This window comes from Betta splendens, chromosome 9 (assembly GCF_900634795.4).
Source record: "Betta splendens chromosome 9, fBetSpl5.4, whole genome shotgun sequence".
Taxonomy (NCBI): domain Eukaryota; kingdom Metazoa; phylum Chordata; class Actinopteri; order Anabantiformes; family Osphronemidae; genus Betta; species Betta splendens.
Window position 1 is genome coordinate 3,260,394 of NC_040889.2, and position 14,724 is coordinate 3,275,117.

Here is a 14,724-nt window from a genome sequence, read left to right on the forward strand (position 1 = left end):
ACAGTTAGTTCCCTGAGGTGGCGGCTCGTGCTTGACTGTGGTTCGTGTCCCGTTAAGGCTGGTGTGACGTCACCCTGTTTAAACGTCACACACGGAAGTGTCAACATGGAGGACGCGAAACAAGCTTCCACGAATTCACTTTTGAAAGATGGTAAAAAACAGCTTCACAAAGTGCAGCAAAGTATCTATGGATGATTTTAAGGTCCAGTACAGACCTCTCTGTGCATCCCAGTCATCCAGCAGCTAGCTACAGCAAACACGGCTTTATTAGCTAGCTAGCAGGCTATGTTGGTAAAATGCCTTGTTTATTCCGCTATAGGCGGTATATCCATTAAAACATGATTAGACGCATTTCGGTTGACGTTGTTGGTCTACAGTAATTAACTACTGTGAACTGCACTGGAGAAAGTGACTTCAGAAAGCAAAGCAGTGTACACGCAGACAGTATGGAGGCTTCACTGGAAGAGGACACTTGTTTAGTAGTTGTCGGATTTTTAGTTGTAGATCCTGAACATGAGTGAAGGTGTAGCAGTATCTGAGGTGCTGTTGTGTGTGCAGAGTGCTACGCAGACTTCCTGGCTGAGGAGTTTGATGTGAAGACGTACACCGCTCAGGCTATTCACCATGCTGTCATTGCTGAACAACTGGCGAAGCTGGCACAGGGCATCAGTCAGCTGGACAAGGAGCTGCACAGTCAGGTACAAACAGCAGCAGGCTGTCTATAACCACGTGGTTCGCCTCCCACCTCACCAGGAACACCCTCATCTAAGGCTGTGTTTATTGTTTTTAGGTTGTGGCCAGACATGAGGACTTGCTGGCACAGGCGACAGGTATCGAGTCTCTTGAAGGTAAAACTGCTTATTCAAATGCTCCTAATTTGAACTTGAGAAGTGAACTGGAACCTGGCAGCTTAATGGTCTTGGGTTTTAGTATACTTTACTCCTCCAAGCTGCCACTCTTTTAAATTAATTCTAGGATGGACCAAATTTGGACCAAAAATGGTCTATTAACATTATAGTGGAGTGACAGCGACCCATACACACACCATAAGCTACACTACATGACAAATATATTTAGAACTTTTATACGTTAAATATAAAAGAAAAGTCCCTATAAATCAGCCTAATCTACAGGGTTCTAAGATGTGATAAGTAAAGAGTAAAATTTTTCTCACGCTTCGCCAGTAGAGAGCACTAGTGTTTCTTAAATAAATTCTGCTAACAAATTAGCTGCTGGAACCATAAGCATGCACTGAAATATGTGTTGATGTTACTTTCAGGGGTCCTTCAAATGATGCAGACTAGGATCAGTGCTTTGCAGGCAGCTGTCGACAGGTAAATGTGTTTCCCTGTATGGTTTATATGTATTTCCACAGACATCTTACACTTTGCACATTTATTCACATGTGTACATCTACAGTGACAGGCTGAGTCCTTCATGTTGGAAAATTATTGTTAAACACAGAACAGTTTGAACTTTGGAGATACAGTTCAGCTCAGTAACTCATTACTTTTGTTCAACAAATGGTCATACCCTGATTCTACCCAATGAGACAACAAAAAATAGTTTAGATATTGAATTGGTTTTGAGCAGAAGTCACTCACATAGCTGCAGAATGTTTCAGTACATTTCTCTTTGAAACTTTGTTTTAGATCCTTAAGACTCTCAAAACTGGGAACACATTCCTAACAATACACAACTACTCTATTCTACTGTGGCACATTTATGTAATTGCCTTATAGTACATCTTGCCTCTGCAGTGTCTTACATAGACTTTAACTCTAATGCATTCAATCTTAGGAAGGCCTCTGCTCCCGTCTCAGACTGGAGCTCTCTGGTTTAGTTCTAATTAACATATGGACATTTGGCACAGGTCAGTTTTAGGAACACCTCTCCCATCACCCCTTCAGTGAGCTCACTGCTCCCTTAAGGACAAGCTAACATCTGCCCTCTCTCACCAGGGGAAAGTAGGAACACTCATGACACTATTTATAGATTTTCAGCTTTAACAACTTATAATGAAAATTAGACAAGTCAACACTTCCTCTGCAACTGGACATCCTCACTCATTGGCTGTAGGCCAAACAACTACACATCTATTACTAGGACACCAAAGTACTCCAACGGGCTCAAGCTACTTCTGTTGATGTTTCAATAACTGATATAAACTAATTACAAATGATTTATGTCAACTATAACATCAACTACTTATGCTGTTATTGAAATACAGTCTTGTGAAAAAAATAGGACACAGAAGTCTGTGTATGTTTGTAACATTTATTTTTGCTTTATAACTTCTAACTGAGGCAAAGGTCAGGACACCCTCACATCTATTCCCTCTTAAAGTGTCTCAAATCACACACAGGTAAATCACGCCAGGTGCTACTAGTTCATTGTTACTCAGCATTCTGAATGAGGCTTGCCCTTTTAGAAATTTAGTTTGGTGTGCTCCTGACTGTTGAAGTGAGAGTGAGCACCATAGTGAGAGCAAAAGAGCCGTCAGAGGCCTTCAGAAAAAAGAATTGTAGCGTCCTATGAGTCTGGTAAAGAGATTTCACTATCTGGTAGATAGTCTACAAGTGGTGGGCTTTGAAAACAACTGCAAACATGCCTAGGTCTGTTCGCCCCAGCAAGTTCACCCCAAGAGCAGACTGCAAGATGCTGAAAGAGGTCTCCAAAAACCTTAAAATGTCGTCCCAGGAACTACAGCGTCTCAGGAAATACAGCTCGCACTGTCTTCTGTTGATGTAAAAGTGCATTCCTCAACGATCAGAAAGAGACTGCAAAAGTTTAACCTGCATGGGAGGTGTGCAAGGAGGAAACCCTTGCTCTTCAAGAAAAACATCAAGACCAGATTGACATTTGCTAGAAAGAATGTGGACAAAGCCCAGGACTTCTGGAATAATGTTCTGGGCAGATGAGTAAAAAATTGAATTATATGGACACCAGAGCAGAGACACCAGAGCAGGCCTAAACCAAAGACAGCATTCCAGGAAAAGAACCTGATACCAACTGTGAAGCATTGGGGTGGAAGTGTCATGGTTTGGGGCTGCTTTGCTGCAGCAGGACCTGGTCAGCTGCCCATCATAGAATGCACCATAAATTCTATTGTTTATCAAAATGTGCTTGAAGAAAATGTGAGACCATCTGTTAGGAAATTAAATGGATAAAATAGAACTGGACCATGTAAAATGACAATGACCCAAAACATACCAGTAAAGCAACCAAGGACTGGCTGAAAACAAAGAAATGGAGAGTCCTGGAATGGCCAAGTCAAAGTCCAGCTTTGAATCCCATTGAGATGTTGTGGGGTGAGAAACCCCTCAATTATCTTGCAGCTGAGAAAATAATGCATTGGGGAGTGGGGTAAAATTTCCACAGACCGATGTCAGAGACTGGTAGATGGCTACAAGAAGCACCTCACTGCAGTTATATCAGCCAAAGGAATAACACTAGGTATTAGGAACTAGGGTGTCCTAACTTTTTACTCCGTAGGAATATGAAGTTTTGTAAAATGTCATTTACAGAAGACCTTGAAAGAACCTTTCTTCAGTTTTAATTGTTTAGTGATATTACTTCAATCTCTCTGTATTAGTAAAATTCAGATAAATCAAACATATATTAAAAAATGTGACAGAAGGGTGTCCTAATTTTTTCACATGACTGTAGATGTGAAATGATGATTCTTAAGCTTTAGCTTTCATTCAGAATTGATCATAGCTTATAAAGAAGATATGGACCGGCACACAGCGTAGTGCCACTGATCACAAGTAAAGAAGTGTTTATCAACTTCAAGAAAGAACAAAGAGATGGCAACTAGCATAAGTACCTCAAAGGTGAATCTTAAAGAACCTTTTACTGAGAGCTCTCGTGTGACAGCTCTGGCCAAGAAAGCAGATCAGCATTAACCGCACGGTAAACGGAAGAAAACATTTTTGCTCTTTTTCCTCAGTAGTTAAAGCACTATTGATGATTCATGAAGACTAATCACACTTCGGCCACAGCCTTTTAACACTCTAACCATCTGCCAGGAGTTCCTGGTTATTCAGTGCTTAATCCTGCAGGCAACAGCTTCCTGCATCAAGCTGCGAGGATCTGATTCTCAGTTGCTCCAAGCTGTTCCTTATTTGTGTTTTATACTCTCATCTCAAAACCCAAAGGTCACCAACAAAGAAACCAAATCAGATATCAGTCGTCCCGGTTTCCTTCCACTGAGGATAGATTAATTGCTCCATGGCTAAGAGGGCTACGATGTCAGTGTAAATGTTTCTCATCCACACATTTTTTGCACATTGATTTTTGACATTTGTCCTTTCCAGAATAAGGACAAAGATTGTTGATCCCTACAACAAGATTGTAGCCAGGATTACTCAGCTTGCCAGGCTGCAGGTATGTCATCATCTCACACTTGATAATAATGATTTTATTATTTTTTTTTATTACTGTGGTTCTATGTGAATCATACAGGGTCTCATCTTAAATGGCAGGAATAATACACATTTCCTTGCTCAACAGCTTTGCCAACATTGCTATTATATTCCCAAACCCACTGTGAAATCGATTGTGTGTAGGAGAGAGATTCAGCATTTGCCTATACTGTATGTAGGCAAGATATTTTCTGTGTGTGCGTGTGTGAGACTGTGTGTGGCCAAGTGACCACGCATGCTTAGTGAGAAACACTGGGCTGCTGTGCTCGTGTTTGTGCAAAGGGAAATCATGATTAAATATGAAGCAGTGGCTGTAAAAAGGTCAGTGTGGTTCTGGGGTCTCTCTCCTGGGCTGATGGCTGAGGATGGCTCAGATTTTGTGTGGCTTTCACCAGTCTTGGTCTCTGCAATGAGCCCGCAGTATGAGCTGTAAGTAACTCAAGCATCAGCCAGTAACATGAGAAACAAAATCTCCACTTTGTCATGTGTCACTTGTAAACAGCACAATATCTTGTTTCAAATTCAATCAATAAATGTGAGGATTTAAATAAATGCATTTAATGCCTTGGTTTGAATAAAACAAAAACAGAACAAAAACAAGCATGTTAACCCACTTACTAATACTAGTCTTTATATTAGTAGGTTTTCCTTGACCTTCCACAAATTAAAAGCGCAACAAATTTATCAGCGCTGGTCTACAGGTCAGTCGCCTCAGCACAGGCAGTCCTCAATTAAATTATCTCATGGAACCATACACAGAGTTTTCAGCTAAAACTAGTGCCCTTAATTACTGACCTTCGTATAAGCTGTCTGTATTTAATGATGCACACACAAGTTACTGCAATAAAGACTTCAGTCATTTCTAAACTGTGTAATGCTTCCTCACAGCCCATAGTTACACACATTGAAGAAGCAGGACTAGCTCCATGGTTACCATAAGAGTTGGCATAGCAACCGGGAAGCATAAAATGTCGTCTTGCATGATTTTGAGATCAAAGTCCTAAACAGTGATGTTACTACATATCATGAGCAGGGATTTGTGTTTGGTCTGAAGCATGGATGTCTTTATATGCAGAGAACAGAACAGGGAAAGTTCTGCTGACACCTGTGTCATGTCATCCAGATTTGAAATGGCAGCCTAGAGGCCGGGAGAAGATGCCACGCAGTGATGTGTCCTTCAGATCTGCCTTGAAAGCTCATATTGTTCTTATATGAATAGCACACAGTTTATTTGCTGTCTAAATTTGTGGATCACATGGACTTTGAAACTTTTCTGATGGAATTCAACATTAATCTGCAGTTCATGTCAGATGGAGTGAGACTGAATAGTAAAATAAACTATTAATATCACTGCAGTGGCTGTCACCATCCTTAGTCCTTGTTAGCAGCTGACCCCCAGCATCCTTTCCTCTTCCAGGTGGCCTGTGATCTTCTGCGAAGGATTATTCGTATATTGTACCTGAGCAAGAGGCTTCAGGGTCAGCTCCAGGGAGGCAGCAGGGAGATTACCAAAGCAGCTCAGACTCTCAATGAACTGGGTAAGAATTAACCCCTTCTATGCTCATGTGTAATCAACAAACGTCCATTTGTTTCTGCAGAAATGACTACTGTTTATTATTGATCCAGGTTTATGCCTTTCATGCTGGTGTACATCCTTCAATACTGCCAGGATTGTGTACCAAAGGATTCTCTTAACAAACACTGTGAACAGAGGAGCTGGGATTATTGCTTAGGTTTTAATTTAAAGCACAGACACATTAAACCCAGCGAAACCAGAAACATATTGAACTAATTTTATACTTACACAAAAATATACAGTCAAAAATACAGAACATGGTTTATTTTAGTTCTCACGGGTGGAACGCTCCAATATACTTTACACAACTTCCAACAGGTCTGTAGATAGGAGGGAGTAGACAACACTGCAGATTGCTTTGGTCTGTAGGTTCATACAAGAGGATCATACTGCAGCTTCATTGTTAACCTGTTGTGCCATCTTTACGGAGCGATGGCTGGAACTCTGATGATATCTAGAGCTTTAGCAGGACTTTAGCCCATTGTTATGCAATGGGTTGCTGATGTGCAGTGAAAAACATAGTTTATTATTATTATTGTTAATATTATAATTATTTTTATTATTAGTATCATCATCAGACTAGAGAGTCTTTTTCTTGATATTTTGTAGTTTTAAGTGCACCTTAAATTAAATAATATAGTCACTGCTTAAATGTATGCAAGTGTACACAACACAGATTAAAGCAATATCACCACAAAATGAAAATACTTACAAGAAACAGAGGGAGGTTGTGTTTCATTAGAACTGAGAGGAGTCAGAGCAGGAAATTTAAAGCAAGCGACCACACGTCATGTGACATTTTGCCTTCTTAACTCTCTCCTGTAAAAGATTACAGGAGAGAGAAGAGTCCCATGGATGTTAGCTATAAGTGGGGCTCAACTCAATGGACGTGTGGCCTCAATTCAACTTCATTTCAAAAGTGGTAAAACATGATGTTGTGGTTGTCGCCGAAAAAGAGGACGCAATAATTTTATGCACATTAAGACCCATTTGATATGCAAAAGAACATAACTGCAAACTTCCAATGCTGTGAAATCTGATTGAGGAACTTGTCAGACCTCTTGTCAGTTGTAGAGAACTGTAAATGATCTTTTCTAGCTCTACGTCTTTTCTAGCAGACCTGAGCAATAGGCACCTGTATATTTGTGCTTTTCTCTTTCTGCTGGAATCAAGATTTTTTCCAGATGTTGTGAGGACATCTGTACAAAGTTTCTCTGTAGCATGTCTGAGTGTAGGTTTTATGTGTCAAACTGCCACACATGAAATGTAGAAATCAATTAAACCATTCAGGGCTAAAGTCCTGTGGTTCTGAAGACATGTGACCATGTAACAATTTGACTATCTCAATGTTTTAGTCCTGTTTTTGTCAATAGATGGATTGGTTTCTGAATCTGTGTGACCTTCCTCTGTCAGCGGAGGGAAGTGTTAATAATATCAGCTCTACCAGTTATCTGTGTGCCATACTGCACCGTGCTGTCACAAGGCCTCAGGCTTGATAGGGTCGGCTCTCAAGGACAAGGCTCTTCAGCAGCCCATGACCACTTGTCATACCACACACTGGCTCACACAGATTGCATGGGTTGCCCAGCCTTTATATGGGTCCAGTAGAGAGACAAGCTCCTGGCTGATGTGGTGGATCTTGTTGTTTAGCGTTTCTAATGGCTGCTCTTATTTTTGTCTTCTATATTTTCTTCCTTCTATTTCTGTACGCAGATGTTGTGTCAGTCAGGTTGCAGTTGACTTTCCAAAGTAAGCGGATTGTCACGGAAAGAAAGAGAAGTAGGTTTTTGCCACTGGGTTGTTTTGTCCTCAAGGATGCTGGGTTCTCAGAATGCATAGCTGGGTTACTAATCGCCTTTTATAAGAGTGCACTTACAGGACAAAGGCTGCAGCCCGCCTGCAGATACTGTCAAAGAGTGGAAACGCTATACGGTGCAATGCAACACACTGAAATAAAGTAGAACTAAAAGAAAAAAGACTCATGTCAATATCTGTCTAAAGAAGTTGTTTTCTTTGCTGTGTGTAAGGGAATGCTTTGTCTGGCTGCATGTGTACCTGGGTTAAATTATCTTACTCTACTTTCCTGGGAATGCTGAACTCAGTTTACTGTTCTTGGTTCCTGAAGTGACCAAAATCATGTTGCGCATCAGTTTTAGTTTGTCATCTGTTGATAGGACCTGCAGAAGCATTCGGTTTGGAGTTTTGGCTTTCAGTGTTTAATGTCTGCAGGAAAAAGGGGGGCTGTGTTTTTTTTACTAGAGACAATAAAAGGTATTCTATGACTGTGGCAACCAGACAACCACATGCTGCAGGTTTAGTCAAGTGTTATGGGTAAATAATGTGTTGAACCCACAAACATTCAGTTGCTAAAGTTTCCCTTGTGCTGAATTTCATTTTGTTCATCAATTCTTCAGATGATCTTTTTGCTGTTTAGAATAAATTTTGTAAGTTGCACAAAATTGCTGTACTCCGTTTGAGTTTACCTTGATCAGTTGTCAGGTTTACAAGTCTTTTCACTCTTTCTTCTGTCACAGTTAAGTCTCACAGGTTCTCCTACACAGTTCCTCTAGATATGTTACATATTTACATTTGCTTTACAGTCCCATTATTCTGCGTCTTGTGAGCACAGGCATTTTTGTCTGGCTTCTGCATCCTCAAAGGTGACCTTCTTGTTTCTTCTGGGGTCAATCCATGAGTTGTGGATAACCACATTGTTAGGTGTGGGGTCAGCTTCCACCACAGACACCACCCTCTTCTTCATCTTGCTCTTCAGCACCTTCTGAAACTTCTGCCGCGTGAATGCGTAGAGAAGCGGGTGAAAGATGGTCGTTCCGTAGGCCATGACGAGGAAGCCCAGACGGAGGCGTGCCGTTAAATCGCTTGGCCCTGTGCTGAGGATGATAGTATTGAGCACAGTTATTGGAGTCCAGCAAAGCAGAAATGTGGAAATAATTAGCAGAGACATCCTGAAGACTCGTTTCTGCCTCTCCCGTCGTTCACGATGCCGCTTCACTGCTCTCCTGAGGGCAATGATTACAGAGACAGAAGCCCGCATGCCCAAAGGTGCACTCCCACCTGTCCTGACCCCTGTGCTGCTCTGGGACGCCTCAGTGGATTCTGCGTGTGTTGCAGTGCTCAAAGAGATGGCATTCTTACTCTTCTGCTTTTTCTTAGGCAGGTTGTGCTGAAAGCGTGTCCCAATCCGAATGTTGAGGGCTTGCAGAATCTTGTAGTACGTCACCAGCATTACCACAGCAGTGAAAAAGAAAATAGGGATCTGTGCAAGCAGGTGATAGTACAAACCCCGCTCTGTGTAGTTCTCCTTTGTGTGAGCAACGGTGACCACAGTCTTGTTCACAGGGTCCGAGTCAGGCTTCATGAAAAAGCCAACTTCCATGAAGGGGACAAGGAAACTGAAGAAGGACGTAGCCCAAATAGATCCCAACAGAGCCACGGCTCGGCCCATGGTGAGCACACGGTTCGCTGGCCGCACTGAGATGTCGTAGCGGTCCACAGTAATGGCCAGGACGTTAGCAGCAGTAGCTACACTCGCGAAGGACACACAGGCCTCGTGGAAACAGCTTATTATAGCTGTTTCTGCCTCCAGAGGAAGGAGCACCACCACGGCTGTCAGTGGAATACAGCATACACACACCTGCAAGCAGAATGTAGGGTACAAGTGAAATATGCAGAGATTTACAGTAAAATATGAAAGAATAAGAGTACATTCATAAAAGTACATCAGCTCACATCACTTCTTAGTTTGAATGAACTGGCCACCAGCAAACCAAATGTATATAACAGAATAAGTTTCATATTTATTTTATCTAATAATATGAGTTAAGTAGAAGCTAGAGGCTCTTGACTGCAAATTCTTTTTAACGGTAGGTCCCAACTCACCAGCACGTCTACCACATGCAGGTTCATTGTGATGATGTTGGAAACAGAGCTGATGAGGTTCTGCTTCATACAGTAGAGGACCAGCACAGTAAGGTTGGAGCTCAGGCCCAAAACGATTTCCAAGACCAGGAAACCTGTCAGCGACACCTAGCAGCAAAAAAAGTACTGTAGAAATAATCCCTTTAGACGTAGATAACATGTGAGTGCAGCGGTACCTGGAAGCCTATGGGGTATACAGCCTCAGAGGAAGACATGTCCATGTCGTAGGGAAAGGCAGCAGCGTCAAGCACTGTCATGTTGCTCATTGTGGCTGCAGATATCACCAATGGGGATATGCGCATTATTCCAGACGGAGGAAGAGCCTGGAGTTTGGACAGAGAGGAAACAGTGGATGAATCTGGATGACTGTGCCAGATCTGAGCTTGAAGCTTTAGTGAGGAAGTCACTGTGGAGAAGCTGTGATTTTAGATTGGGGTAGATTGAAGAACAGACTAATAACATTATCACCTGTGAGGGACAACACTGCAGTGGTTATTGTTTACGATATACTCTTCTTCTATATGCTAATCATTGCTTCGAGGTACTGAAACCCTAAAAGATGCTACTTCAGCTTCCAGCATCCAATCAGTTCACACTGGTGTCATGACTATTACTCCTCCCAGTGAACCCGCTGTGAGTCGCCTGGTTTGCTCGCTAGCTGTAAACAAGCCAGTGCAGCTCTACCAGAATGTGCGGTTTTTCAACCTTGAACTGCTCAGTGCACTGAGACTCACCGCTCCCTCTCAGTGGTGACCTCTCTGCTGGAGCTTAGCAGACGATGTGGCCACAGATACGTTGCTAGAGCAAGTCCAACCCGTCCATCATATCCTGACTTCAGATATCACTTCATTGTTTGAGTCGCAGCATGTTTAAATTTTACACAGACAACCGTGAGCCTCGACCCTGTGGCTGACTGTTGTCAGCCATGTGGAGGAAGGACACAATGCAAAGCACCCACCCATTGTAGGGGGCATGTGGTTGGCTCTGTTAGTGCGACCCGCTAGGATCAATGCTGTCTTTCATGCAGAGCTCTGTCTCATCATTGTCTGTTGTACTTGGGATGCTGGCTCCAGTGACATCCTCAGTGATGCCAGTGAAAATCCTCTTTTCTCCAGAAGGCTTCACTTTAAGGTGCCCTCTTCACCCTCATCATGGTCCGTCCACCCTTATGTAGATGTATCATTTCTCACTAGCTGAAAAGATGGAGGCAGACAGTTGAGTTGGCAGGTTGGATGGAGGCCTTCGAAAGACACAGACACCATGTTTGTATCTCTTCCAGTTAAATCCCACTAAAGTTCAGAGACTGCTCCCTTGATTTTCAGACACCCACAACCTTCTTTCATCCTTCACACACTCCAAGATAGGAATTGATTAGAGTAGAGGGCAATGTTGTGTTCTTCTCTCCTCCACCCTTGTTTGTGTTTGTCCCTTATCACGTTCCATCTTTGATCCTGCAGAGGAGAAGGATAAACAAAGGACATTTTAATAAAACAACCCAGCGTCTTCCCTCTGACATGTCCCCCACTTTCAGCTCGTTTATCATCCCCTGTCACATAGATGCTCTTTCTCTGCTAATTGGGTGCCTGTGTCTCTAAGTGTTTGCGTGTGTGTTCAATCACTTTTTGATGCCTAGCCTTTCTTCTTTGATGCTTCCCATCAAATGAGTGATGAACACTGTAGATCTAAACGATACGCTGCCTGACCATCAGCACACAATGTGTCATTGTGGTTAGGGCAGCATATAGAGCAGCTAGGTTAAGGCTGGCATCGGGTGTTGGTGTGTGTATGTTTACTTATCGTCAGATCCTGGCTAGATTATACTGTATAAGGCTGTGTTTTTACACAACATGTGTGATGTGTAGCTTGAGGGTAAATCCTGCCCAAGGTAGGAATGCTCCATAAATAAGGGATAAATTACAATTTCTGTTGACAGTACACTCTTGTGTCCATGTGTCTATAATGAAACCGCGTCAGTGCTGTTTAAATTAAGATGTACGTAACCATAGTAATGTTACTGGAAACCTGTGGGGGCTGTCCTTTACCCATGTAGCTCTTGTTTATAACTGTATAAACTTCAATTGTAGATTTTTTAAGTATATAAAAAATAAGCATAGAATAAATTTGAATGGCCTTATGGAAGATGGCAAACACATACTGTAGACACCACTGCACAAGCTCCATGGAGGGTGGTCAGGTGGAAAACTGTGGATGAGGCTGCTGTTGGACATGCACAGCTTGGCGTTTGCCTTGGAAGGTGCTTGATGCAGCAGAGCAGTTCCCTTAAAGCAGAAAATAAACTAGCTAACTATTGGTTATTAAATACTGTGTGTTAAGTAAATACATGAAACATCTGGACTGCTTTTAAAATGGTTCAGATTAAATGTGTATTCCAAATGAATCAGTTATTGTTTTAGAGCATTGATTAATTTCATGATTAAATGAAGGCACCTTCATCTTTATATTTGGCTGTATGTTCAACTCCAAGTTCCATCCCCACTTAATCTAGTTCTCTGTTCTCAGCTTGTTCTTGGAGGCACTGAACTCAGCTCAGCTTGGTAACATTTAGGCTAATATCCTTCCCACTCCAAATAGACGTGAGTCGTGGTGTAAGCGTGTCAGCATGCCATGTTTACCTACAGCTAACTGTTGTCATACACTGGTGTCTGACTGTGCTGTGTGTTACTGTACCTCCACGTAAAGACCAGTCCTCAGTGGTCCTTGGTCTGCCGGAGTGCTGATCTTCCCTGTGGGGCTTTGTAATCCCAAATGTAGTTCAGTGCCCACAGGTGGTAAAGCTGGGGGGCTGAGACTTAGCTAGGTCTTCCATCATTTAATCAGGATTGTAATGTGAGTGGGTAAAAGCGTGCAGCCACAGGGAGCAATACTAACACTGGTGCTCTTCCTCCTCCTCTCCTCTGGTTTTGTGTCGGTCTGCTTCCTACCTCTCTCTATATCTGCCTTCACTAGCCCTTCCTACTCATCCATTGCTCCCTCCCCCGCCTTCTCCCCGCTCTGAAACTGTCTTCTCTTTGTTTTGCTTTTACACCCCTGCACTTGACTAATTGGATTCACACAGCAGATTTAACACTCTCTTTCTTTTTTACTCAAATTCCTTATGGTGTCATGTCTTTGATCTCTTTCTTGTCATTTGTGCTGCATATATCTTATGCTTTATCATAAAGCTTTCTGCTGCTTTCCTATAAGCCGCCTTTCCTTAACTTTGTTTGCCTCCATTGAAGGGGTGGGTAGTTTCCAGGTAGGAGGTGGCAGCGGTCATATATTGATAGCATCCCTTCTCACAGGCCACGCCTTAACTGTATGTGTTTGCAACACCTGCCGGATGGTACGTGCTTAATTGTCCCACTCTGGCTTGCATCGGAGCAGTCGCTGTGTTACCCAGATCGCCTGGCGAGCGGTTCTGCAAGGTAGCTGGTGAGTGGACTAATTACAACTGCTTGGCATTGGCATGGCAACAACAGCGCTGCTGGCCAAAGCAAACACAGATTGATGGATCACAATCTGAATCGGGGCTCATCTGTTGTCTAGCAGGATACCTTTTTCCACTTATAGATTATTTCTTAATTTTTTCACATCCCTCCTTTCTGGACATTGTATCCTGCCTCTTGATCTCTCTGTTTATTTATTCACAGAGTGTAAGCAAAGATGATGGTTTCCAGTGTTTTACTGACGTGCAAGTCCAGATACAAGTCGTTAGGGAGAAAGATGGTGGCAGGCATCAGGCTGAAGAAAAGGCAGCTGTGGACTAAACAAATGTGCGTGAGCCTCGTTTCACACCTGAAACTGCTCTAAGGTGCTAAAATAAGGTTTAGTTTAATAAATACAATGAAGGAGACTTGATGTCCAACCAGTCCTGCTGTTCTTTAATTTTAAAACACCAGCTGAGCTGAGGTGTGCGTGATTCAAACCAAATACCTGCTTGTATTTGTAGAGTACTGATGGACTTTGTTCTTAAAGAATAAGTGCCATGCCAGTGAATGTTGATGCCTATCTGCCACAGTTTTCATATTTTTATTTTAGATGACCCAGAAGCCAAGACAGTGCGGTTGAACATAAACTTCTGATTAAATAACATTTATTGACAAAGAGAGGCAGTAAAATATCCATTATTGTAATCATATAATGTTAACCTTTTCGATATGTAGTGTTTCTGCTCTGTCTTTTCCAGTCCCCAAGCTGCTGTTGCCTCTTTCATAGCTGCCATAGAAGCGTTTCAGTGTGTGATGAAGCTCATTTTTACGTATGGTTAACTTAAATTGTTCTAATGGGAGAAGTGAATCAGCTTTAAGCACAGACGACAGGGCACATCTGTGCTAGAGCAGAGCATTTCCCCTGGGAAGCCATGGCCTGTGCTGCTGTGTGACTTCAGGCATTACGTATCAGACAGCTCTGTAGGCGCACTGTGAAGACCCAGCTCTCACAGACACGTATCTGAACAGAGGGGCTCAGCTGTTCCATCGTGGTCCCTGGCAGGCCTTCTACTTGGGTTTAGGCTTCCTGTAGATTGCTTTGGAATTGAATGTGGCTTCCCGGTCCTGTGTGCCTCAGCCTTGCCACCTGCCTGATAATATTCTCCATGTCTCTCTGGGAAGACGAGCACACTGCAGCTCTAGACAAACACACCATCTAAAATGGTATGCTATGAGTTCCCATACCTCCACGCCTGGGTTTAACACATATGGCTCATAGAAAGGTGCTAATCCACAGCAAAGTAATAATTAGAGCTGGAATCAAAGACTCGATAACAATGGAAGAAGCCACACA

At 42.6% G+C, this 14,724-nt stretch overlaps 2 protein-coding genes across 5 annotated transcripts in view; one reads left to right on the forward strand and one right to left on the reverse strand.

The window, feature by feature from the left end:
• cog5 (component of oligomeric golgi complex 5) overlaps positions 1-14,724 on the forward strand; it is a 27,511-nt gene continuing 12,787 nt past the window's right edge. Inside the window, exons 1-6 of the mRNA XM_029160394.2 lie at positions 1-151; positions 559-698; positions 791-848; positions 1,280-1,334; positions 4,320-4,389; positions 5,845-5,965. Of these exons, the coding sequence (XP_029016227.1) occupies positions 106-151; positions 559-698; positions 791-848; positions 1,280-1,334; positions 4,320-4,389; positions 5,845-5,965 (490 nt within the window). The 5' untranslated portion in view covers positions 1-105. The remainder of the gene's footprint in view (positions 152-558; positions 699-790; positions 849-1,279; positions 1,335-4,319; positions 4,390-5,844; positions 5,966-14,724) is intronic.
• Positions 6,013-12,902, reverse strand: LOC129604556 (G-protein coupled receptor 22-like). Of its 4 annotated transcripts, XM_055511401.1 has the most exons (7): positions 12,631-12,902; positions 12,098-12,221; positions 11,276-11,393; positions 10,677-11,135; positions 10,119-10,265; positions 9,904-10,050; positions 6,013-9,658 (listed from the first exon to the last, which is right to left on the reverse strand). In XM_055511401.1, the coding sequence occupies exons 5-7, from the start codon at positions 10,242-10,244 to the stop codon at positions 8,609-8,611; spliced, it is 1,323 nt and encodes a 440-aa protein (XP_055367376.1). In that variant the 5' UTR covers positions 10,245-10,265; positions 10,677-11,135; positions 11,276-11,393; positions 12,098-12,221; positions 12,631-12,902; the 3' UTR covers positions 6,013-8,608. The 4 variants fall into 4 exon arrangements, with proteins under 4 accessions (XP_055367376.1, XP_055367375.1, XP_055367373.1 ...); XM_055511400.1 differs by lacking the exon at positions 12,098-12,221; XM_055511398.1 differs by lacking the exon at positions 12,098-12,221 and having other exon boundaries at positions 10,677-11,393.

Coding starts and splice junctions, on each gene's coding strand:
- LOC129604556 (XM_055511400.1), bottom strand. CDS start 10,244: ATGCGCATATCCCCATTGGTGATATCTGCAGCCACAATGAGCAACATG. Junction 10,051..10,118: donor TATACCCCATAGGCTTCCAG/GTACCGCTGCAC, acceptor TTTTGCTGCTAG/GTGTCGCTGACAGGTTTCCT. Junction 9,659..9,903: donor TGCATGTGGTAGACGTGCTG/GTGAGTTGGGAC, acceptor TTCTGCTTGCAG/GTGTGTGTATGCTGTATTCC.